Source organism: Primulina tabacum, chromosome 13 (assembly GCF_025594145.1).
Source record: "Primulina tabacum isolate GXHZ01 chromosome 13, ASM2559414v2, whole genome shotgun sequence".
NCBI lineage: Eukaryota > Viridiplantae > Streptophyta > Magnoliopsida > Lamiales > Gesneriaceae > Primulina > Primulina tabacum.
Window position 1 is genome coordinate 31,695,734 of NC_134562.1, and position 26,826 is coordinate 31,722,559.

The 26,826-nt window shown below is 32.1% G+C and overlaps 3 protein-coding genes across 3 annotated transcripts; 1 reads left to right on the forward strand and 2 right to left on the reverse strand.

Annotated features, from left to right (window-relative positions):
* Positions 1–343: 343 nt before the first annotated feature.
* LOC142522011 (monothiol glutaredoxin-S1-like) lies at positions 344–655 on the forward strand. The gene has a single exon (XM_075625188.1). It carries the CDS (start codon positions 344–346, stop codon positions 653–655), a length of 312 nt encoding a protein of 103 aa, XP_075481303.1.
* Positions 656–8,042: 7,387 nt separating this feature from the next.
* LOC142522843 (4-alpha-glucanotransferase, chloroplastic/amyloplastic-like) lies at positions 8,043–16,145 on the reverse strand. The gene is made up of 17 exons (XM_075626402.1): positions 15,781–16,145; positions 14,736–14,786; positions 14,414–14,502; positions 14,264–14,324; positions 13,270–13,348; positions 12,354–12,490; positions 12,104–12,262; positions 11,941–12,017; positions 10,919–11,058; positions 10,811–10,842; positions 10,656–10,730; positions 10,145–10,217; positions 9,956–10,044; positions 9,656–9,700; positions 9,391–9,543; positions 8,872–8,993; positions 8,043–8,179 (listed from the first exon to the last, which is right to left on the reverse strand). The coding sequence occupies exons 1-16, from the start codon at positions 16,096–16,098 to the stop codon at positions 8,889–8,891; spliced, it is 1,683 nt and encodes a 560-aa protein (XP_075482517.1). The 5' UTR covers positions 16,099–16,145; the 3' UTR covers positions 8,043–8,179; positions 8,872–8,888.
* A 1,074-nt stretch (positions 16,146–17,219) lies between these two features.
* LOC142522416 (stress enhanced protein 2, chloroplastic-like) lies at positions 17,220–18,466 on the reverse strand. Its single transcript, XM_075625788.1, has 2 exons — positions 18,057–18,466; positions 17,220–17,733 (listed from the first exon to the last, which is right to left on the reverse strand). Exons 1-2 carry the CDS (start codon positions 18,354–18,356, stop codon positions 17,473–17,475), a joined length of 561 nt encoding a protein of 186 aa, XP_075481903.1. The 5' UTR covers positions 18,357–18,466; the 3' UTR covers positions 17,220–17,472.
* Between the last annotated feature and the right edge of the window lie 8,360 nt (positions 18,467–26,826).

A 26,826-nucleotide genomic window follows, 5' to 3' on the forward strand; every position in this document is an offset into this window, starting at 1 on the left:
TATTCAACATTCTCAGGCCAAAAAAAAAAGTTATTCCGAAATATTTGTATCAAAAAGGTCTTATTCATTCATTAATTCCAATCCAACATGCCTTATAAATAGTAATTAATGAATGACATATTATTCCCACGATCAACCTTCTGATCAAAGCATGATTTGCACAATCCATATGACTTTACATGCAAAGCCATGCTTTTGCTGATATAAATATACCTTCTTGTAAAAGTTTCTTTTTCTCAAGTCTCAGCTTCAAAAAATTTCATAACATCTCTTGTATCTGTATCTCCATTTTTTGTTACAGTGATTAACTTTAAAATTTTCGCCAAACTCCAAGCTGATTACAATGGACGTTCTGATGATATTGGGGGCTGCGAATTCGGTTGTGATATTCACCAAAACCAGCTGCTGCATGTCTCATTCAATCAAGACGTTGATAAGTAGTTTTGGAGCGAATCCTACGATATACGAGATCGATAAACTTCCGAATGGGAAGCAAATTGAGAAGGTGTTAAAAACAGCACTGGGGTGCAATCCGAGTGTGCCGGCGGTGTTCATTGGCAAGGAGTTTGTGGGTGGTTCTAATGAAATCATCAGCCTCAATATTCAGGGCAAGCTCAAGCCGTTGCTCATCAGAGCCAATGCCATATGGATCTAACCAAATTAAGCTAAAAAAGCATATATGCATGGTTGAGTTCTATTTTTTCCCATGTCTTTTGTCATAGCTTCCTGTTATAATTTTGTGATAATTGAATACTATAGTTTAATACTGAGATTGTGCCAAAAAAGACTGGGTTTGAATATATATTGAGGTCTTTTTATTGTACTGGTGTATGGGTTTTTGGAAAACATTTTTTCCCAATGTTTATCACATATATTTTAGACTTTTAGAATAGCTAAGGTTTTTTTCCCCTCGTGTTCTCAATGAAAATTATCATAAAAATTAATAAATTTTCTTATTAGAGTTCAGAAAATACTAAATACAAGGAGTTCATCTTGTCATTGGAGCAATTAACAGTGTCAAACCCAACTGATTGAGAATCCTAATTTCAGTTTCTTTCTGAACATCCCATTGGTTCTAACAAGTGGTATCGAATAGAGTATTTTCAATCACTTAAAATACTTGTATCATTGATGTCATCGTTCAATAAAATCCCTAATGTTCTCTGAAGAAGAATACGATAACTGCGAAATTTGTATGCATGTATACCTTGTTGTACAGTACGATGATATGTGGTACACTATCATAGATGGACCATGAAGGTTAATACCGTTGTTATCATCACAGAAGGTGCTCATTGGATGGTGCAGAAACCAATGATGGAATGGACAGTAGAAACAAGAAAGAAGCAAACCTAAGCAACATGCATGGAAAAGGATATTTTGTACCAAAACTCAAGACAAGAACATATTCAGCAAGATCGAGATGTACTTTACTGCAAAAGAGATTTGAAATAATCTATCTATATACCTATAAAAGTGAATAATAAAAATGTTTTCTCATTGTGAACAGACATTATTACCATTCACATGTTTACTTATTTTCATTATTAGGTAACATATGTGGTAATTTCACATTTAATCTATTAATTAATAATCAATACTAATTAACCACATTTTATGGTTATGATTTTGTGCTTTTGACTTTCTTCTCCATGTTTTTAAATGTTTGAGCTAATTTTTTTAAAAAAATACTATTAAACTAAATAAAACGAATTGAATTGAATTGAAAATAAAATTATATTTAATCAAAATTTTAAATTTATTTTGATAAACTATTAATTTCTAAATGCATGAACTAATATAATATTTTATAAAACTAAATTTAATTGTGAATTTAAATAATATTAATCATAAAAGTTAATAAATTTGAATAAGAAGCACCTATAAAAGTGTGGAAAAATGAATTGGATTATATGATATTAGAAAAAATATTGTTGTACAGTTGCTAAAATGAGAAAAAAATATGTAGAAAATCAATCAATTTTTTCATTAGTTTTTTCTTTTATTGTTTTTAAAAAAACTAACAACAAAAAGAAAAAATTGAAAAATTTAGGCACAAGATGAATCTATTGTATTGATAATATTTTAATAATAATCAAATGAATTGGAAAATATTATTATACTTAAGTAATTATATTTTATTCTAATTCAAATTTAGTAATTTTTTAATGTTCAATATATATAGAATTCATCAGTAGTATACATGATTTTATTTTTCAAACGATAATAAGAAAAAATTTAAATATAAATATATAGTGAAAATGAATTCAAATTTTATGTTAATAGCTTCTTTTCCAATTGTGAACGGGCATAATTATCATTTACATGCTTACTTATTTTCATTATTAAGTAACATATGTGGTAATTTCACATTTAGTCTATTAATTAATAATTAATATTAATTAACCACATTTTATGGTTATGATTTTGTGATTTTGACTTTCTTCCCTTGTCTTTCTTTCATTCTAATAATATTTAATTGAGTCATACTTCATTTAAAAAAATTATTTCATTATATATATAAATATAATTGTGGATGATAGAAAAATTTTCTAATTGTTGTAAATAAACGTGAGAAATAAAGTTGAGTTATATTTATATTTTAATTTATATGTAGCAAATAAGTCATCTCCATGTTCTTAAATGTTTGAACTACTTTTTAAAAAATATACTATTAAATTTACTCAATATTAATATCAATTATTTTATCCATTTTAATAATTTTCTTGGACTTTCATTTAAATTCTAAATTAAATTAATTACTTTATTTATTGTTCTATTTCACTATCATTTGAATACATTCAATGAATTATTAAAAATAAATTTTAATGTAATTAGATTTTAAAAAAAGCTTCAAAAAATTATATATATAAAGGACCCATGATAAAGTATCTGCGTACTTTGAACGAAGAGTCATTCAAATAAATTCTAAATTAAATATTGACAAATGAAAAATTAAAAAAAATAATCATTATTACTTTTAAATTAAATAAACGATTTGAATTGAAAATAAAATTATATTTAATCAAATTTTTAAATCTATTTTTTCAAACTATTAATTTCTAAATATATGAACAAATATAAGATATTATAAATCTAAATTTAATTATGAATTTAAATAATATTAATAAAAAATTAATAAATTTGAATCAGAATAACCTATAAAAGTGTGGACAAATGAATCGTTCATCCACATACATAGGATGATATGATACTAGAAAAATATTGTTGTACATTTGCTAAAATGAGAAAGAAATATGTAAAAAATCAATCAATTTTTTTCATTAGTTTTTTCCCACTAATATTGAAAATAAATAAAATAAATTGAATGATTAATTGTTTTAATTATTCTCGTAGATTTTATTTTATTTAAGTCTCCTCATATTTATATATTATCAAATAGTACTCAATCATAACAATAATGTCATGACATTGTTGTACAATTGCTAAAATGAGAAAGAAATATGTAGAAAATCAATCAATTTTTTCATTAGTTTTTTCCCACTAATTTTGATAATAAATAAAATAAATTGAATGATTAATTGTTTTAATTACTCTCATAGATTCAATTTTATTCAAGTCTCCCCATATTTATATATTATCAAATAGTACTAAATCATAACAGTATGACATGACATTTTATTTGTATTCGTAGAGTTATTAACATACAAGTATATAATGACAATTATATTGACAAAAAGGTAATCAAACATTAAATAAAAAAATCAATAAACACTTAATTTGAACAAAAAAAAATATTTTGAGCTTATTCACATATGTTATCACAATTGATACATTTTCAGCTTATTTTTCTAAAAAAAATCAATGACGGCATCTATTATATGAAGAAAAAAAGTATAGTCAAATGGTAAATAGATAAAATTATTATGAAATTGTTTTAAAAAATGACACAAATGAGTCAAAAAAGAGTAAGAACAAGATATTCCTACAAATAATTCTTAGTATAACGTTACCATAACTAAATTGAAAATTAAGTTGGTGTAGAGTAAGTCTCTTGTGAGACGGTCTCACGAATTTTATCTGTGAGACAGATCAACCCTACCGATATTCACACAAAAAAGTAATACTTTTAGCATAAAAGATAATATTTTTCACGGATGACCCAAATATGATATTCGACCCACGAAATTGATATGTGAGACCATCTCACAAGAGTTTTTGTGGTTGGTGTAATGAGAATCACCAGTTGTGCAAATAATATACAAAGTAAAATTTTAATGAGAGAGAAAATTGTCAATAATTAATTTTCTATATTTTATGTTAAAATTCTAAATTTCTATCTTTGTGATGCCTTTGAATTTGTATAGAGGAATATATAGTTGTATCTATTTACAATTGTAAAACAATTAAGTTATGACAATTATATCACTTAAATTAATATGATATAATGAATTTTAAAATATGAAAAAAATTTAGACCATTATAAATATGACATTATCATCATTCATATGGAACCTCTAAAATATTTCTTATTATCATGAGTCGCAATTTGACCATCCTGATTAATAATTAATAAGAATTGATTATCCATTGTTATTACTATCTCATTATTATTTATTAGTTCATGCCTCACCATTTTGTGTGTTAAATTTTATTGTTTTTAATTAACAAAAAAAGAAGAAAAAGTTGAAGAAGTTAGGCACAATATGAATCTAATTTATTGATAACCTTCTAATAATAATCAATTGATCAATTGAAAAATAGTATTATACTTAAGTAATTATAATTTATTCTAATTCAAATTTATTAACTTTTTAATGTCCAATATATATAGAATTCATTAGTAGTGTACATGATTTTACTTTTCAAACGATAGTAAGAAACATCTTAAAATATAAATATATAGTGAAAACGAATTCAAATTTTCAGTTAATAGCTTCGAACCTTAGCAAATGTAATTCTAAAAAAATGAGAGGATAATGATTATGATGATACATGACACTGAAGATTAATTTAGAGTGGTGATATTTTTTTCTCTTTTCTGAGATAGAATAGTGATATTTCAATTATTAATTTAATGAAATAAATCTCCATTTAATAACATTGTTGGAAATGAAGTTTTCTTAGTTCACTACTTTAAGCAAATATATCTAAGACATAGAAGGGGTTAGGGATGACAACTTTCCCCACGGGATTGGGACCTTGCGGCCTGCGGGGATAACCCGAAACGGGGACGAGAACCCCGATTTTTTCGGGTTGGGATTTGGGATCGGGTATTTTTTAATCTCCGAAGTAATTAATTAAAATATATTCATATAATTCTATGTACACTCTTATATTGCTTAATCAATTCAAATCCTTTCATATCATTGTATTTGTACTGTTATATTAGTTTAATTTATTACTTAATCTGATAAATCATTATTCCAAATTCTTATAATTTGTTTTGATCTATCTTTTTCCGAATTAAATGTTGTTTGATGGATTGAATCACGTTATGCAAAGATTAAAAATATTTTTATTATTAATTTTTTTTTAGTTATTTAGAATATCGCACGTGCTTTTATACTAGTTTAACTTAAATGTGTGAAAGGAATTACCGTACTAAGGAAAATAAGTAAACTATTGCGATGCATAAGTTAAAAAATATGATGATGAAGCCAGGAGAAACACTAAATGAATGTGATGAGTATTTCACCAGCCTAGTCATCACGTTTAACTCACTTGTTAAAGGATAGAAATAGAATTGAAAGTAATGAGAGCCCAATCGAGGAATGTGATGCAAAAATTATTGTTACGAACAAATTAGAGATACATGACTTGTTTACTGACTCAAAGGTTATGAGTTCGATTTGGAAAATTGATTAAACAAGAACTATCGACATCTCAGCCAACCAAAGCACTAAAATCTATAGCAGAGTCACTAGTGGAGAATACTGCCGAACAACTAAGCAATGACTCAATGTCATTGTTCGTCAAGAACTAATGGTCGTATCAGAACTCTAATCGCAAGTACAAATTAAAGAAAAATGAGTCCACTAATAATAAGACCAGACCTGCTACAACTGTAGTAGGAAGAGACACTTTATAGGATCCTCAAAGAAGAAGAAGGATCGGAAGGTGTTAAATGATGCGGAAGACAAGAGAAAATGGACTGACTTTGGCTCACACAAAAAAACACTCCGAGCTGTCGTCCTTCGAGACTGTACAAGAGCAAGTACAATGTTTAATGGCAGATTTAGAGTTGGACATAACTAATGATGAGGTATTTGATTATAGTTATGAAGAATTTACACAATATAATCTCATCATTGCATTTCACGATATAGTAATAGAATACAAATTTTTTTCTCAATCATTCGAGGAAATTAAACCAGAATACAAAAACTTATTAGACACACAAAGTAAGCACACCTATGTTGGATTAAATGTGCATAAATAAGAGCATTGCTGCTAACCTTGTGTCATTTGATCTGGTTGACTAGATAAACCATAGAAGAGGGACACTAAATATTAAAGGGTAAAATTGTCTCTACTAGGGACATGACCAATGACAAATAAATGATAATACTGATCTCGAAGGTAATATGAGACAATACCAATAATGAGGTGTTACCATATCTGGAGTCGTGATTTTAATAGTCCGACCTATTGGCACCTAGTCATGTGCAACCCTTCATGTGTTGGTGTATTGTTTTATCGTATCCAAGAACATAGCAAAATTTAAAAATTTTATTTTGTCATACAAAATATCTTCGATGTCGTATGGATTATAAAAACATACTTAGGGTTTTTATTGAATTTATCATGAAGTGATAAACAATTTGACTCCTACTATTCTAATTTTTAAGCGAAGATAATTCTTCTTGTATCTTCTTATGAACAAAATCAACTTGGGTCCTTACCGTTCCATGACTGGATTTGTTGCTCCTCTTCATGTGTGCACTAGAAAAACTAGGAGAAGCTTCACATGTTGGCGGTCAAACTTTTATTTCAAGAAAAGAAAGAGAGATGGAAAAGGAGATTGTTGTATGTTTGAATATCTTTATATCCTTACCTTACCAATGAAACTTTTCATATATATCTGAACATGTTGGTAATAACACGTTGTACACAACATCATAAATATTAATCTCGAGCTCTAGCGACATTTATCTTTCATTTAGACGACTAAATCAACTAAGAACTTGTTTAAAATATATGATAAAAATAAATATATGTTTCATGATTGTCATCATATGTACAACATTATATTTATTAGATTATAGTACATTCAAGATTTTTATCAATGCAACTAGAATGAATATATAAATAAAGTAAATGTCAGAATAAATATAAATCATAAATTATATTAAAATAAAGATTGTTATATTACACGATAGTTAATAAAATCATCAACCACAAGTTGACTTACATGACATCTACTCTGACAACATGTCCACCTATCACTCATCATAAGGCTTTTAACTTCCATAAAGGAAATAAATTTGTGTTTTAGCTAAAATTATACTTTTTGACCTAATATTAACGTTTGTTCCAAATACTTGTTCAATGATTTGGTCATTGAGCTTGACTTTATAAATTTGCAAAAAAAAAAAAAAATTCATAAGAATTTTTTTAAACATCTGCATATTCAAAAAAATGAGCATAAATAAACTTGCAAATACAAAAAGAAATATAGAAAAATGAAATAAACCAATAGATAAAACTTGAATAGAAGAGATTATGCTAGGGGTTGAATGTATTAACAGATTAAATGTTTTTAGAATGCGTTTCAAAATTATAATCCTATGCACAATCTTATCCAATGAACTGTAAAAAATCAAGGACATTACTAATATATGCATAGGCATGTCGAGACGAATTGATATAGGAAACAAACACACTCTCCTTTTACTGGCTGAAGCGGAACTTGAGATTTGGCCATTTGGGTATTTCTATTTGTGCAAGAAACCAAAAACAAAAAAACAAAAAAACAAAAAAACATACACGCTTTTAGAAGAATGACGGGGAAAAATTCATTCTAGAGCATTCACAAACTTCAGAATCAAATTTAGAAATTGAACCACATAAAAATAAAATAATTTAATCAAATTACAAAAGGACATCGATTTTTCTCCCAAAAAAGCTTTGGAGACATGGGAGAAAAGTTCGTAAATTAAATTATTGCATCATTCCATACTATTATCCCTGGTTTGTTTTATGTGTAATCCAGTACCTGGAAACCCAATACAAGACAGGAGGTGGAATCAGTTTATCTGTTACCAATATATTTTTGGGGAGTCTTTATGGCACAGCCGCCTAAAGTCATCTTCGAGATGCTAAAGAAGTACACATAAATGATAACAAGTATTTGTATTTCCCAGGATAAATAAGACTTGAACCTAAATGTCGTCTTGGAAAACCGACTTCATCACAACTGGGGATCTGATTACTGACTCATAATCTTTTCACGGTGATTGGAATATCATTCAAACTTATCAGATTCAGGTCAAGATGAAACATGGTTTTTGGATTGAATTCAAGTGCGATTACGAGTTTTAATATTTTATTATTTATTTTATAAAATTAAATCAAAATCACATTCAGTAGCAAACTGGAGCTGTATTCAAGTTTTGACTCGATAGATTTCAAGATTTTATGTTCAAAGCAGACAAATCGAGCTCATACAAAATGGGGAAAAGGGTAACATTTGATTTGAGTCGATTCGTTTCCATCCACATGATTGTCGTGAAACAATTTTTTTATTCCAATTAGAATTTTATATCATGTTTTGTTTATGAGGTCTGGTCGTGCGAATATGTAAACTGGCATGATAGGCAAATATTTATATACGTGTCATATGGAATTGGAGATGAGTAACATAACTGTGTAAATGATCAGCTGGACGGGAAATAAGAATTCACTTACAGGTCAGAATTTGGATGTTATGCCCGTCCATACATGACTAGCATGTCTCGTAGTCTCTTGGCTTCCGCTGTCAACATATCGAAGCTCTTGGAATTGGGTATTCTCCAGCTCCAGTTTCCTCGCTGCAAATGGTTAATTATCATCCAATTTTTTTCAAGAATGATTTTCACAATCAAATGGTAAATTGGTTTCAGTTATCAGTTTCCAAAACAATAGCTAAAAGAAATTGATATTGCTGGATCAAACAAATAGGACCCTGAACTAATATAGGAGTATGCGGTATTGAAGATCATGAGCTATATCCTTTCAAGAACACATGCACTCACATATTAGATATATGGATAAGTGTCTCCATCCACCGCCAAGCAACAGCCAAGACACAATATTGTCACAAATAGAATGAGATAATTAAAGTTCATGTAATAGTTCGCAAACTTCATTCTAATCAAGGATATGTGAAGTGACACAGGGATAGGTAGGCACAAAGGTGATTATGCATTTGGTTATTTAGTCATTTACCACAGTTGCTGGGATGTTCATTCTAGCTGAGCTTCCCAACCCCAGTATATCCTGCATGGGTATTATTGCGGTTTGAGCAACTGAAGAAAGTGCAGCCTGGATTATCCCCCATGAAACATCCTCTTCATCAATATTACAAAGATATTTTATCACCTGAGACAGATATATATTGGATAAAAATACAATATTTCAAGTTGAACAACATTTAACTTTTGCACCGGCCGCATGCGCAAGCTTTCATTCGATGGAAATAAGTCACACTCACATTAGATTTCTCTTCTTGGGGTAAGACATCCCACCACCCTCGGATCTGAACACGAGTCAAAAATTTTCAAAACTGTTAATTTAATGGTTTCATCTAAAAACAATCCATGAGGCTCTAGAAAAGTAGAGAAACTCAAAAAGTTCCTTCATGTGGAATTAAAGCGAGCATATGATACCATGGAAATTAAAATTGGACTAGACATCATATAATGATGTCGTGCCATCATACTTCCCACCGAGAACAAAAAGATATTTATCGAGGTAAATCATGAGAAGTTGGTGAGCAACTAAGTGCTCATACCGTGTCATTATCATGAGTGCCGGTGTAAACCACTTGGTTATTTTCGTGATTATGAGGTAAATGAGGATTTTCAGAATCACTTCCAAATCCTGGATATGAGAACCAAAAGGAACACTAACCAGTCAATGGGAAAAACCGTTAGAAAATGCTAATAAATATAACAGAGCATCAAACAGAGAAACAAGCTACCAAACTGAAGGACAGCCATTCCAGGTGCTCCAATGTATTTTCTAAGTTGCACCACATCTTCAGTGATTACACCCTGTCACATAGCATAAATAAAATGAACTTTTAAGTGAAGCAGACTGATGACGGAATACAAGAAACCGAGATGAAGGCAAAGGTATCTGCAAGAATTGTGCTAAGGCCACCAATGAACACATGTGACCCAAGAAAAAGTAAAGATGCGGAAGGATCTAAGCAAAAATGTATGTTTTACCATCTCACATTTCACTTTAGGAGTGAGGTGCGGATCAGCACCTTAAAAGGTGAAAATGGAAAGGAGTAAAAATGGAAAAAGAGCGAAAATTCAGAGATATTATGCCTGAAAAAATCAGACAACTAAAATCAAATTTGGGGGATGGGGCACTGTTTCGAATTTCCAAGGATGTAGTGCACACCAAAGCATGAAAAATAAAACAATCCACCATGTGTCATAAGAAAATAACAGAAAATAGAAATGTTATCTGAAATAGCATACCAAGTCTTCTGCTATGATATTAATGTCTCCCACAGCTCCGAAGATGGCATCGAACAAAGACTTTCCAGGTCCCACCTACTGTCGCAAAGAAATCATTAGAGAATGTTTTATATATTGATTGTAAAACTTTCAAAGTGACAAAAGTGTAGTCTGACCTTCCAACGTCCCACGGTTGCAACTTTTGCCTCTATAGTTAAAAGGATAAAACATTATGATTCCTTATAACAGTTGTCTTGTGTAATCTTTTTTAATTCAGGTCTCACCAGAAGGAACAGCCCAAAAACCAGCAAAGCCTCTGAAATGATCGATCCGGAATTCATCAAATAAATTCTGTGCGCGTTTTATACGGCGTATCCACCATGTAAATCCATCTCTTTCCATGGCCTTCCAGTCATACAGAGGGCTTTTCCCAAAGAGAGGCTCAGTCAGAAATAGAAAAGGTGAGCAACAAGATGTACGTCAAATATATTTAAAAGGTTTTACCATACTAACATCAACCAAAATCAGATTTCACATCAAAGCACATAATAGAAATAAAAAAAATAAACCGCATACATCAATCATTCTTAATGTTCGTTGCTATGCATGGTAAAAATCTTTCAAAACCCAGCATGAGTCTGATTTTGAACAGACACGTACAAAGGAGGTTTTGCATAGAAACAAATTAAAGGAAAAAATATCAAAATAACTTCGTAGTTAAAGACGAACCGTAATAGAAACTGTCATTTAGCATTCAGGTCTTACCATGCCTGTAATGCCAATGAAAAATCATTATCTGGGTCACTTTTATACAAAGATGTTATTTTGTTGCAATTATAAAGTTGACTGTATCGAAGCACAAAATCAGAAAGAAAAAAAAAAATCAACACAATCTGATGAGAATGTGTTGGATGAAAGTAGTTTGAAGTAAAGCACAAAATCAGCAAGAAAAAAAATTCAACACAATCTGCTGAGAATTTGTTGGATGAAAGTAGTTTGAAGTAAAACGATGGCAGATGAAAGCATAAAGTGCTTGAAAGCCTACACTCAAAATAATTTCTCAAGTAACAAGAATCACAGGACATGGCATGTTTGAGATATTACAATAACTATAGCGTGAAAATCTCTTTATATGCATCTAGCTATTTCTCTTTTTTCTCTGGATTTTTGCTCTTTCTGCCTTATCAGCAAGTTTCATTTTATCTGGCTCTAAAGCATTGTGGTGCAGAAAACTCACTGGTAATTGAGAATGAAGTATTAGATGCACAAATAATCATAAAATTTTAATCGATAGAAATGTTTATACCTGTTCCAAAGTTGACCAGTTATACTAAAGGCATCAGGAGGAACACCACTAACAAGAAGAGGGAAGCCACTACTATTCTGGAGGGCATGAAAGTGGAAAGTTAAGTAAAAATTATCTTCAGGGCATAGAAAAGCACTCAAAGAGGTAATAAACGACAGCTAACCAGCAAAAATTGTTTCTTATTAGCCCACACATCCGCGCTATGGTAACCAACATATATAGCCATATCTCCCATTATGCTGATTCCCTTCATCCGAGCATAGTCACGAATTTTTTGCCATTGCCTTTGAAACAGATATTGCTGAGCAATGAATATATCTATCTGTGCAATTGAAGGAGATTTGCAAGTCAGGTTTTCCAGTATCAAAGCAGGACAGAGAAAAAGAAGTTCAAAAGGTGTCAGAAAGATTTACAAATTCCTTTTCCCTTTGATAAATTTCTTCCAGAGCAGCAAGATGGCGATTTTTCAATGATTCAGGCCAATCATACCAACTAGATGCATTCAAAGAATTGTCAATGGCAGCAAAGTAAGCAGCATCTTCGAGCCAACCTGCATGATTACGACACTTAATAGAACTTGGTAGGCACTGACTGTGGAAAAAGGACGCAAACATCATGAAAAAGAATATGATGTTTTATTTTATATACTCATGGACAAATTTGTCATTTCCAAGGCTTATATCCAGGTCTCATTTAAAACACTAACAGGGGGGCTAATATCACTATCACCGTTCTTCAAATAATTTCCTTCCCCAAATTTGGAAATTTTTCTGAAAATAAATATTTTCGCTCAAAAGACATTAAATTGATTCATTCCTCCTCCCAACTAAATTCGTAAACCCATCCTTGATAACATAAAATTCTAGGAGGCATTCACAATTGATGAAGGGCAAGCACAGGCCAACTAATATAACATCATACACAATATCGTGACAAGATTCCTAGACTAATCTCTAAGGGCATTTTCCATGAATGCTCTGTCATACCAATTAATATGTACACTGTACTACAAGGAGAACCGTACATAAGACAGCAGGCCACAACTGTGTTTGAACTTATGGTGAGAACAGCCATGAGAGTCCTTCCACAGAAGAGCAATTCTGAATTATCGCTAAAAATGATACTTTAAACTCAACTTGTTCTTGGAGTATTATAAACAACTAAATCGCAAGCAGCATCAGCATTGAATAGATTCCTATTTGAAAATTTATTTTTAACTTTATTAAGAACGAGTGCTTATTTAAAACATTATGATAATAGAAACTGAAACTAGAGGAAATATTTTGTTCATAGTAACAGTAACTAGAGAAAAGGAATCTTTTCTATCACCTGCAAAATTTGGATCTTTACGGAACTCCTCGAGTTGATTTCGCAACTCCCCTTTGCCATAAATAAGCCTCTTTGCTGCCTAAACCAGCAGTTCAAACCAGGAATTACTTAAAAGAATGGATCAAGCTTCAATTATCAAAACACGTCCCAGATGCACGTATCATTTTTATATATCTTTGGAAAATAAAGATCACTAAGAAATTTCATTGTATCTATTTTAACATCTTGACAGACAGTCCCAGATGCACATCAGTTTTATCTATTATTGGTCAATAAGGATCACTAAGAAATTTCATTGTATTTATTTTAACAACTTCATAAACAAAAGATTCGATGTCTTTATTCACTGCAATATCATGTTGAAAGGCAATGATTCTCATTAAGTGACTCCGAGTGCTTTGAAAAAAAAAATACATCTTTTATCTCGGAGTTCAGTATCAAATATCATTCTCGGATGAATATTCATCTCTTGGTCATGGTGGGATGTGCTATCAAAGCACATGGATTAAGCGCGTTAAATTATCAATTCCACTAAAAGTCAAATTATTTCTCTCTCGGTCACATGAAAGTTGGAACAAATGCTTCATTGAACATATCACATTATTCCATAGCCCAAAAATTCATATTAATTAACATGCAATAAATAATTGCTCTTTTATCATATCAAAGAAACCAAAAGCTGCTGAATGCATACAACTTTTATAGCATTATCTTAGTCATATAATCTTTGTTTCATATGAATAGTTACAAGCTACTATAAGCTTAAATATCGATTAAATATCGATCATGATATGTTTGATCTGAGAGCGTTGAACTAGTATATGTATTTAATTTATCTTCACAATTCTTTTCCAGAAAGCCATAAATATGATGGTCAAACTTTTCAGTTGCACATTTATAGAGAACCAAATTGGATTCAGATGAATATGCACGCAGAGGACTGATTTAAGAATTTGTTCATATCAGTAATTGCAAAGATCAGTTCATACTTTACCTTAACCAACAACGGTTTCTTAATGCTACCAATGGCTGAGAAGTTCACATGATCCATGTCTCTGCACATATGTAGCCACAGAAATTACAGGGAATGTAACAAAAATATGACCTCATGTAGCCTAATGCAATCAAACACAGATAATCTCACAAAGGTTTCGGAAGCTCTTCTTTTTCTAGTAAACCATCATCTACAAGTTCCTCAAGGGAAATCAAAAGGGTGTTGCAGCAATTAGCATCCTGAAATCGAAGGCCATCACATGATATTTCAGATTATACAGATTGATGGTTTAAAATGTTAATATGCACTTTAATTGTCAGGAATTCTAGCACCTAAGCAAAAAAGGTTTCTGGGTTCTTAAGTTGTTTGTTTCTTTATATTCTTTTTATCTTGGAATATACAAACAATGTAACCCATCATCCAAATAAATGGAAATTTTCATGGAAAATAAAATGAAAGCGAATAATATCACCTGTCCAGAGTAAGGGGATCCCACTTCATCTGGTGGAACAAGCGGTAGCACCTGCAAAACGACAAACCACTTAGAATATATGCCAACAAGAAATTAAATTAACTTTCTAAGTTACATGAAGCATGCACAGTTGCATACAGAGACACCAAACAAAGAAAAGGAATAAGCAAAGTTCTTCAGTCAGGACAACTGGTATTACTGCTCCAGTGGTTTTATGGCTTTGATCTCACATAATAGTAGTCGCAAGCAAGTTGCTAGAGATATAGTACTCGAAAGTCAAAACATTAAAAAAAATTAAAACACAAGAAGAAAATAAGGAGCATAGTTATTAAAGAAATAAGGTGCACTAAGGTTGAAGGGAGCAATGGAACCTAAGCACATGAGAGGCGCACCTTATTGTAAAAGTTAACAGAGAATCAAGGAACCATTGTCCTTTCTTATTGAAGTAGATCAAATCTGAGAGAGAGTTCTGTTGGTACAGGTATGGAGCTATTTATACAAGCTCTCAGCTGTTCTTAGTACGCTAACCGTAGAAGCGTATTATTAGGTAATGAACGACACAAAACACGACTTATGCTATACACGACTTATGCTATATATTCAACACTTATCTACTCAATGCATACTACTGCATAGTGTATTAGGACATGGATGAATGATCCAAAATGGTGTTTTACAGAATATTGAATACAAATGAAACAAATATTAATTAGCAAAATTGTCTGATATATATAGCATTTCACTTTGAATCCACAATCCAAGTATTTAAAGCACGTGTTTCACTCGAGGTACGCAAAAGCAGCCATTCACGGTCAAGATTCGAGCTTTACTGAAAGGGTTGGCTTCGCCACAGGCATATCTCATTGGAATCAATCTAGGAGCTTTTAGTAACCATGATAGTGGTGACTTGAGCATACTAAACAAGGTCATTTGAGAAAAACAAATAACGAACATTTTATGTCCATGATTTACATAGATTAGAACAAGAAGTTAAACAAATCTTCCAAAAAAAAAACCTAGGAAGAAAATCAGTGATTTCAATGACCTGCCAAAGTGAACAGCCAGCATCGTGAAGCCAGTCTAGGAAGCGGAAGGCTTGGTGCCCGAGATCGCCAATGCCATAAGGCCCGGGAAAAGACGTGGGATGGAGGAGGATTCCCGCCCTCCTCCTATTGTTGGGGTCTTGTTTGGGAAGCCAGGTGTCGTATTGAAGCGGCAAATCCTCGCCGACAGAGACTGCTAATGCGCCGCCGTTTTGAAAGTGAACTTGGGACGATGGCTTCGTGTTACTGGAAATAGCGGCAGGTCTCGGAGGGGCGGAGAGAGAGGAAGGAACGACTGACAAAGTGGTGCGAATGGCCATGGATTCCGAGTACACACAGAGTGTGAATACAGTGGAAACATAATTCTAAGTTTTATGGATGGATCGATTTTCAATATAAAAATAAATCGGTTATTACTGATCGAAGTAATCGGTTCTGTTTAATCGATTTTAATAGCTAATTTTTATAAAATTATTGTTTGTACGAATCAATTTTGTGAGTCGAATCTCTTATTTAGACATAAAAAATTATTACTTTTTTATTCTAAGAGTAATATTTTTTATTATGAATATCGGTATGATTGACTCGTCTCACATATAAAAATTCGTGAGTCCGTCTCACAAGAAATCTTTGAAAAATTAATATTATACCAAACGATAGGTTCTTTAAGCTCCCTCATCCTATATATATTTAGTCTGAATTTTTGTTTTCGTCCATCCAAATATAGTCCAGTTTTCATATTTAATAATATTTTCTTTACTTTTTTTTTATCAATCTATCCCTACTTAATTTATTTTTAACTACTGATTTGTTAATTTAATGACTAAATTATGCATCAAATATTGAGTAAAATTGAAAATTTTTTTGTAAAATTTAATTTCCTACACGCACAAATCTAAATATATGTGGTGGAGTATAATAAAATAAATTCCACAATTTAATAGGTAAAAAAAATCCGACCTTAGCTCTTTTTTTAGTAGGTCTTTTGTGAGACAGTCTCACGAATCTTTATCTGCCGATATTCACAATAAAAAAATAATATTCTTTAACATAAAAAATAATAATTTTTATGGATAACCCAAATAAAAAAATACTCTTAACATAAAAATTAATATTTTTCATTGATAATCCAAATAAGATATTCGTCTCACAAAATACGACCCGTGAGACCATCTTACTTCTTGTTTTCCTGGAAAAAAGTTGGCCTCGTTAGGAATTGATTCTTTTTAAAAAATAGTATATTGTTAACTCAACCTTCTTTCTATTACATTAAGGAACAAAATATGAGAACACCTTTCAAATGCGATCAAACTTCATTTTTTTAAAAATAAAATTTTTCAAATATATTTGTGTGTTTTTAAATACATATGAAATTAAATATTTTTTTTTAAAAAAATATTTAAACAAATTTAATTTGCTGAACTATCCATAATAATACCAGAACAATGACCCCTCAACTAGAATACACTAATATTTGTCACATAGCCAGCCAGCAGTTTATAATCCAAGCAACCTTACATGTTCTTTCAACTAATAGAAAAACCAGGTATTTACAGATATTTCATCTTTAACGATAACGACCCAATTCGAGGCAGACCACCGGACACGATCGACGACCAGTCGATGGCGAGTCTTCAGATCTTATGAAAACGTTTCCATAACACCCCTTTATATATTTCCCCGTCGGGGAACGATTAAATGTCATCGGACCAATCAGATTCATAGAAAAGTCCATCGATGATCTGATCAACTAGCGAGTCGATGAAGGTGTTGCAGCTCGACGTGAAGATCGGGCCGACTCTGTTCCGAGCACTTGAAAACCAAGCAAATAGAGCAGCACCCATCACAGCCGCCAAGCAAACGCCCGCCGCTTCCGAGATCCCTTGCACATCCAGCTTCCGAAATACTGAATTCCCAGTCACCACTTCTATGCTAAGTGTTGCAGCAAACACAATCTGCAAATTATCCACTGGCTCTTGTAATCAGTAATCTACCAATATCTACCATCATCGTACTCTATTTTAACTACTTAATAATTCGAAAGAAGTTGAATTTTACAGAAATAAATTTTCCAAATAGTTGAAGTAATTGAGTGGCTCCAAAGTCAACTTCAGCACCCAACTCAAACAACAAAATATAAAGAAAGTGTAATCCAAAATCAAATCAAATATGTTTTTTTTTACCACTCTTTCTATTTTCTTACAAACAAAATTAATTTCTCAAGCGGACAAGAGAAAAGAAATATTGGGAGTAAGTAAATTAGAATATATATTCTTACCATGGCAAGACGTCCAGAGATGATTTCAAAGTCCTCGCTCTTCTTGGAGCTCTCGATATAATCCGACAACGTTTCGAAGAACCTCGAAACGTCGACGTCTTGGTTCTTGGCCTGCTTCATCACCCCACCACGCTCACCCGCAAAAGACCTCAGCGTACACAGCCTGGGCTGCAGCACGATCTTCCCATAATTATCGGACAACTTCGCCGGCGCCTGCGCCGGAGTCTGAGCCTCCACCATCTTCACCTCATGCTTCTCCGCCCTCGGCCGGAAGAAAGCCGGTCGCGCAGCCAGAGCCATGGGATTCTAAGTATTCCTTCTTTCCCAACTAGTCGGGAAGTTGCTAGATTCTTTCTTGTTTTTTGTATTGATCAGCTGTGTATGAATATTCTAGCTATTTGACTCTAGTTTGGTGGACACTGAAGGGTCCACGTCTACGAAAAGTTTGATGTCTGTTTGGCCCAAATAATTAAAGATTTATTAAGCAGAAAATATGGATCTTCCATGCATCTTCGAATCCAAATAGTTTGGCCATAAATAATTAATTTAACGCTTCTTTCGAGTTGCAGGAGAATGTTGTGGTTGAATGGACGTTGAGGCACCATCTTTGAGATGTAATCAAGTTAAGTCGAATCGAATTTTTGAATAATTAAGTTTGACTCGTTTATAATTGAATCAAACTCGAGTTTTATTTAACGAATATACATATTCAATCTTTTATCGAGACTAAACGACATTAATAAATATGAATTATACATTTTAATCTTTAAATATAAAATTCTTAATAAAATTTGTAAATTTATTATAATTAATAAATTTAATAGATTTTTCTATATATTTCATAAGTAATATGCAAAATCAATAAATCAAATATCAAAATTATTATTTTTTACTAATGAATTTACCAACGAACATATTCCTGAGCTAACGAGCCGAATATTGTAAAGTTTGATCTTTGTTCGTTTATCTTAAAAAGGCTCGTTAAACGAGCTCAAACGAGCTTTTATTAAATCGAGTTTCAAATAGCTCACAAATAGTTTGATTCATTTTTAGGATCCCTAACCCATTATTAGATGGAGTTGGTGGCCTGTGATTTATATCAATTTTTTTAGATTATTATACATTTATTCTATATTTCAAACTACTTCATATTTTGCTAATCCCTAGTCTACAATTTTATGTGGAAATCTGTTGTCAAGCACAGCCCCAGATGGCCAGATGTTGAAGTAATTTTTTTATAAATAAAAAAAAACACACACACACACACATATACAAGATTACAAAACGACCTTAATAAATATGAATTATACATTTAAATCTTTATTAAATTTATTAAAAAAATAAATTATATATTTAGATAAAAATATAAAATTCTTAATAAAATTTGTAAATTTATTATAATTAATAAATTTTTCTATATATTTCATAAGTAATATGCAAAATCAATAAATCAAATATCAAAATTATTATTTTTTACTAATGAATTTACCAACGAACATATTCCTGAGCTAACGAGCCGAATATTGTAAAGTTTGATCTTTGTTCGTTTATCTTAAAAAGGCTCGTTAAACGAGCTCAAACGAGCTTTTATTAAATCGAGTTTCAAATAGCTCACAAATAGTTTGATTCATTTTTAGGATCTCTAACCCATTATTAGATGGAGTTGGTGGCCTGTGATTTATATCAATTTTTTTAGATTATTATACATTTATTCTATATTTCAAACTACTTCATATTTTGCTAATCCCTAGTCTACAATTTTATGTGGAAATCTGTTGTCAAGCACAGCCCCAGATGGCCAGATGCTGAAGTAATTTTTTTATAAATAAAAAACACACACACACACATACAAGATTACAAAACGACCTTAATAAATATGAATTATACATTTAAATCTTTATTAAATTTATTAAAAAAATAAATTATATATTTAGATAAAAATATAAAATTCTTAATAAAATTTGTAAATTTATTATAATTAATAAATTTAATAGATTTTTCTATATATTTCATAAGTAATATGCAAAATCAATAAATCAAATATCAAAATTATTATTTTTTACTAATGAATTTACCAACGAACATATTCCTGAGCTAACGAGCCGAATATTGTAAAGTTTGATCTTTGTTCGTTTATCTTAAAAAGGCTCGTTAAACGAGCTCAAACGAGCTTTTATTAAATCGAGTTTCAAATAGCTCACAAATAGTTTGATTCATTTTTAGGATCTCTAACCCATTATTAGATGGAGTTGGTGGCCTGTGATTTATATCAATTTTTTTAGATTATTATACATTTATTCTATATTTCAAACTACTTCATATTTTGCTAATCCCTAGTCTACAATTTTATGTGGAAATCTGTTGTCAAGCACAGCCCCAGATGGCCAGATGCTGAAGTAATTTTTTTATAAATAAAAAACACACACACACACATACAAGATTACAAAACGACCTTAATAAATATGAATTATACATTTAAATCTTTATTAAATTTATTAAAAAAATAAATTATATATTTAGATAAAAATATAAAATTCTTAATAAAATTTGTAAATTTATTATAATTAATAAATTTAATAGATTTTTCTATATATTTCATAAGTAATATGCAAAATCAATAAATCAAATATCAAAATTATTATTTTTTACTAATGAATTTACCAACGAACATATTCCTGAGCTAACGAGCCGAATATTGTAAAGTTTGATCTTTGTTCGTTTATCTTAAAAAGGCTCGTTAAACGAGCTCAAACGAGCTTTTATTAAATCGAGTTTCAAATAGCTCACAAATAGTTTGATTCATTTTTAGGATCCCTAACCCATTATTAGATGGAGTTGGTGGCCTGTGATTTATATCAATTTTTTTAGATTATTATACATTTATTCTATATTTCAAACTACTTCATATTTTGCTAATCCCTAACCTACAATTTTATGTGAATCTGTTGTCAAGCACAGCCCCAGATGGCCAGATGCTGAAGTAATTTTTTTATAAATAAAAAAAAACACACACACACACACATATACAAGATTACAAAACGACCTTAATAAATATGAATTATACATTTAAATCTTTATTAAATTTATTAAAAAAATAAATTATATATTTAGATAAAAATATAAAATTCTTAATAAAATTTGTAAATTTATTATAATTAATAAATTTAATAGATTTTTCTATATATTTCATAAGTAATATGCAAAATCAATAAATCAAATATCAAAATTATTATTTTTTACTAATGAATTTACCAACGAACATATTCCTGAGCTAACGAGCCGAATATTGTAAAGTTTGATCTTTGTTCGTTTATCTTAAAAAGGCTCGTTAAACGAGCTCAAACGAGCTTTTATTAAATCGAGTTTCAAATAGCTCACAAATAGTTTGATTCATTTTTAGGATCCCTAACCCATTATTAGATGGAGTTGGTGGCCTGTGATTTATATCAATTTTTGTAGATTATTATACATTTATTATATATTTCAAACTACTTCATATTTTGCTAATCCCTAGTCTACAATTTTATGTGGAAATCTGTTGTCAAGCACAGCCCCAGATTGCCAGATGCTAAAGTAATTTTTTTATAAATAAAAAACACACACACACACACACATACAAGATTACAAAAATTTTTCATCATTATTTCAACATAAATTTATAGTTAATTTTTAATTATCATATCTTAATAAAATAATTTTTTTTCTTATCAATACATTTAAATCTTTAAATGATTATATCACTTCTAAATTAAAATATTATTATAAAAATATTATTTTCAAAATTTTATGTTTTAATATAAACCTTTCACATAAATATTATTTAACACAAATATATATATATATATATATATATATATATATTTATTTATTTATTTATTATGCTCCTATCTCATGCGGGAATGACATTATATTGCCCAAGTGAAAAACGTCTTTTTATCATACTTTCTCAATATTGATGTAAAAGAAATGATGTTGTATTTTCGTAATTTAGTTATTTGTTATATTTTAGCTGAACATCTTCTAGCCTTACTAGTTACTACACCTTTCAAAATATACTCACAAAAATTGGTTATTTATTAGGGAAAACTATCTTTATTGGTATTTTATGTTTGCACATTAACGATTTTGATCATCTATATTAGCAAATTGCAGTTTAGTCCTTTATTTTTCATTTTTTGAAAAATTTAGTCATTTTTATTTGGTAGTGTTGATATGACACTACATACGTCAGCATCACATCAGTACTGCATTGATGTTACATAGGAAATAGGATTAAAATTGCCATAAAAACAAATATAACGGTATAAAACTGAAATTTGATAAAATAGATGACCAAAATCGTAAAGAGACAAATATATAACACCAAAAATGTATTTATTATTATAACTAGCATTAGTGCACATATGTTATATAGTATAATATAATCTTAAATGCTTAATATATTTTTAAAATAACTGATTTAGTTTTTATTTTTTACAAACTAAAAATTTTAAATACTTGATTTAGTTAAAATTTATTGAATCTAGAATTATGGAGGTGGTTGAGAACAAAATGAGAAATATGAGTGAAAATTATAAAATTTTACTGACTAGATGACATGAAATCTAATTATCAAATACGAGGTTGGAAAACTTATTCCAAGTGTTGACCAGCTTGATTAACTTTTGATTTTCATTCAAATTTGCTTGGAACATTCTTCGCAACTGATTTAGTTTCACCATAAGACTATCAAACTCCTTCCGCTGTGTAAGGCCTGAGATTTATTAATCTTCATTGATGCGATATTCAAAGATATGAGAATGCATGACATGTAATGAGAAGCAATAAATGAGATGGGGGAAGGAGAGACATGAAAAATTAGAATTTTGAATGAAGGGCAGACCGCACCCACGGTCCAAGAAAGAGTGCACCCGCGGTTGATGGACAGAGAGTTGGAAATTATTTACAGAAATGACACCGCACCCGCGGTTCAAACGTAACCGCACCCGCGTTGATGTCACCGCACCAGCGGTCTTATATGTAGCGCACCCGCGGTCGTCGATTTTGGAAAATGAATAGACTGCCGAAGCTTGAGCGCACCTGCGGTCTAGATGGAGCGCACCCGCGGTGCAGCATGCGAGAAAGCCACCTTTGTTTCTTATGATGACACATGGCATATATATATATAGAATTGTGCCGAGTCTTCATTTTTAACACTTCCATCAGCTGAGAAACGAAGGAGAAAAGGGTTCCAAGCTTTCTTCCATCTTTACTAATTGATTGTGTAAGATTTACTTATCCAAAAGTTAATCCAAGCTTAAATTTTTATTCCTCACTTCAAAGGCTACAAGAGGATGTAAGTTTCATTCATTTCTTGCATGATTTGAGATATTGATGTTGGGGAAACTTGGATATGCTTGTAGATATATGTTCTTATGATTATAAGCAACGGTTATTCGCAACCGGATCGAAAAAATGGTACCGTATGTAATTGTTATGAATTCCAGCATATGTATGATTTAATATGTTCAGATTTCAGAGTTAATGTATATTATGAAGAGAATGGTGAATTGTTGATATTGATTATATTGTGTTGATTTATGAGTTGATCGGTATATCGAGAATCCGCCGTTATGCCGTCGAATTGTATTCAGGTTAAAGATTGAGTCCTATATGTATTGATAGAATGCACTTTGATTATGCCATTTCAGATTCTTTTGGCAACTTTGATAGCGAGACTTCGACTACGACAGATTGTTCGACGAAAGGTATAATTCATGTTTTGTTTGGGGAAGACACAACTCAAATGAGATTCAATTTGAGTTTCCCAACCAAATCACATACTAGAATTGTTGTCTATCTTTTGATATATGATTTTGATTTGTTTATGGACTTATATTCTAATCCCTTGATATGATGATGCCTTGTTTATAGATTATATTCAAGCATTTGAGATAGGTGAGTCATTGGCAGACTTTTCAAACTAGACGTTCGGTGGTATCGACGCTTCGGATCAGATTCAATCCGATTGTAGACATTCGATACAGACAGGGCCGAAGTCTAGGAATAAGACGTACAGTTACCCCGATTGGGAGGGTAGGTGACAGACAGTGACGTCTTATTCACATCGGGATCCCTAGAGTAGAGTCGAGTCGAGTCAAGACATGATTTGATTTGAATTGCATGCTCATATAGATTGGTTTCATAGACTATGGAACCCATTGTTATTGCTTTCATGCATGATTTATGATTATGTATTAGCATGCATGCATGTTTTATACTGGGATTTGTTCTCACCGGAGTTTCCGGCTGTTGTTATGTCTGTATGTGTGCATAACAACAGGTGGGGCAGGATCTGGGTCACGACAGAGATGAGTTCGAGATAGCGTAGTGACTTCGGGCGCCGAAGATTATTAGTTGTTTCTTACTAGACTTGTACTACTTGTGGTTGTAGTTTGTATTAAACACTGGTTTGTATGAATGTATTAGAACAAGACATGTAATTATGTTTATTGAAATAAAATAAAGAACTATCTTGTGCTTGTTTATATACATCTGAATTAATGTTAAAAAGCAAAATTTTGACCCACATTTTTTGAATAAAGATCCGATTAATCCCGAAAAGAATTGAGTTAGAGCCCGGGTCCCCACAACAGGTGGTATCAGAGCAGTAGGTTCTGTAGACTGAGATAGAATAGAATGAGCGGGGTAGATCGAGTCTCCTTCCTTGCTTTTGAGGTGCTAGCATGATTTATTGCTTTCCCTATTACATGTTGTATTGTTATCTGAATTGATTTACAACATGTACTTGTAAAAACTGAATCAGAACCGATTCTGGATCAGAGGTATATGATCAGAGGAGGACTGAGACAGATTGTATAGACTGTGTACTAATTTGTTTGATAATCAGATTATGCCGCCTAGAAGGATACCACAACCAGCTGCAGGGCAAGTGCCAGAACAGGGTAGTACGTCAGGTACTCAGATGGATGTTACAGCTACACCTATGGAAACCTTATTGAAGAGATTTCAATCATTCCATCCTTCGACTTTGAAGGGCACGGAAAATGCAGTGGATTGTGAGAGCTGGCTAGACGATATAGAGATGTTGTTTGAATCTCTGGCTTATACAGACGAACGGAGAGTGAAGTTGATTGGGCATCAATTACACGAAGTGGCAAAAAGTTGGTGGCTTACAACGAAAAGAGCCCTGGAGCATAGAGGTATCGATATTACTTGGAAAGTATTTAAAGATGAATTTTATCAACGTTTCTTTCCAGTGTCGTATCAAAAAGACAAAGGGGCCGAATTTGCCAATTTGAGACAGGGGCAGTAGAACATAGAAGAGTATGTTGCCAAGTTTTTTTCTTTGCTCCGATTTGCGCCACACGTGGCAGGAAATGACGAAGCGGTCGCGGACCAGTTCATCAATGGTTTGAACCCGGATATTTTTACTTTGGTGAACACGGGACGACCCAACACCTTTTCTGATGCACTGAACCGAGCAAAGGGAGCAGAGGCTGGCTTGATCAGGCAGCGAGGAGCTTCTTATAGTGCTCAGAGTCAGAGACCGCCACAGCCTGCCGCCCAGTTTCCACCACCTCCTCCTCGATTTGATAGTGGAAGTAGTAGTAGTGGCAAGAATGATTCTTTGAAAGTTAAGGGTAAGCAGTTTAAGAGATCAGAGAGCAGTTCGTCGAGCTCTAGTGGGTCACGACAGAGAGGTCCTGGCCAGAGTGCAGAGTATACTGGTGTTTATTGCAGTTTTTGTGGTGGCAGGCATGCCACTGAGCAGTGTCAGGGAGTTATGGGCCGATGCAATATTTGTAAACAGCAGGGACACTTTGCCAGAGTCTGTCCACAGAGAGGTGCACAGCAAGCTCAGAGTATTGGGGCGTCTGGTTCAGTATCTCAGCCGGAGCGGCAAGCATCATCTGTTCATTCCTTCCAGCCGCCACCTGCACCATCCCAGTCCCGAGCCAGAGGTGGCCAGACAGTGAGCCAACCTCCCAGACAACAGGCTCAGGTGTTTGCATTGACGGAAGAGCAAGCCCAAGATGCACCGGACGATGTGATTGCAGGTAACTGTTTTCTTTGCGGTTATCCTGCATATGTGTTGATAGACACAGGTGCATCCCATACATTCATATTAGAATGTTTTGCATTGATACATGCATTGACTGTCGAGTCATTGTCTGATGTAGTGTCTATTTCTTCTCCATTGGGAAGTGGTTTGATATCTGTGACTTCAGTTAGACATTGTATACTACAGTTTGAGGGGCATGAGATTGATTTAGACTGTGTTGTGCTTGGTTTATCTGATTTTGATTGTATTGTTGGGATTGACATGTTAACCAAGTACAGAGCTACTGTAGATTGTTTCCAGAAGATTGTCAGGTTCAGACCAGAGATGGCTGACGAATGGAAATTCTACGGTAAGGGTTCCAGATCTCGGATTCCCTTAGTATCTGCTTTGACTATGAGTAGATTGTTGCAGAAAGGAGCAGAGGGATTCCTTGTCTATTCTGTAGATCTACAGAAATCGAGCCCGGCATTGGCAGATTTGCAAGTAGTACGGGAGTTTGCAGATGTATTTCCTGACGAGATTCCAGGGTTACCTCCAGTTCGAGAGGTAGATTTTAGCATTGATCTCATTCCGGGTACCGTTCCTATTTCGAGAGCTCCGTATAGGATGGCGCCGATAGAATTGAAAGAATTGAAAGCACAGTTAGAAGATCTTCTAGCCAAGGGATATATCAGACCCAGTGTATCTCATTGGGGCGCACCAGTG

Excerpts from the sequence above, each read along its gene's own strand:
- LOC142522416 (XM_075625788.1), bottom strand. The coding sequence starts at position 18,356 with ATGGCTCTGGCTGCGCGACCGGCTTTCTTCCGGCCGAGGGCGGAGAAG. Across the intron at positions 17,734-18,056 it reads TCTCTGGACGTCTTGCCATG|ATTGTGTTTGCTGCAACACT; the intron begins GTAAGAATATAT and ends GATAATTTGCAG.
- LOC142522843 (XM_075626402.1), bottom strand. The coding sequence starts at position 16,098 with ATGGCCATTCGCACCACTTTGTCAGTCGTTCCTTCCTCTCTCTCCGCC. Across the intron at positions 10,843-10,918 it reads TTTTTGGGCTGTTCCTTCTG|AGGCAAAAGTTGCAACCGTG; the intron begins GTGAGACCTGAA and ends TTTTAACTATAG. Across the intron at positions 9,544-9,655 it reads CCCAAGAAGAGAAATCTAAT|GTGATAAAATATCTTTGTAA; the intron begins GTGAGTGTGACT and ends TATCTGTCTCAG.
- LOC142522011 (XM_075625188.1), top strand. The coding sequence starts at position 344 with ATGGACGTTCTGATGATATTGGGGGCTGCGAATTCGGTTGTGATATTC.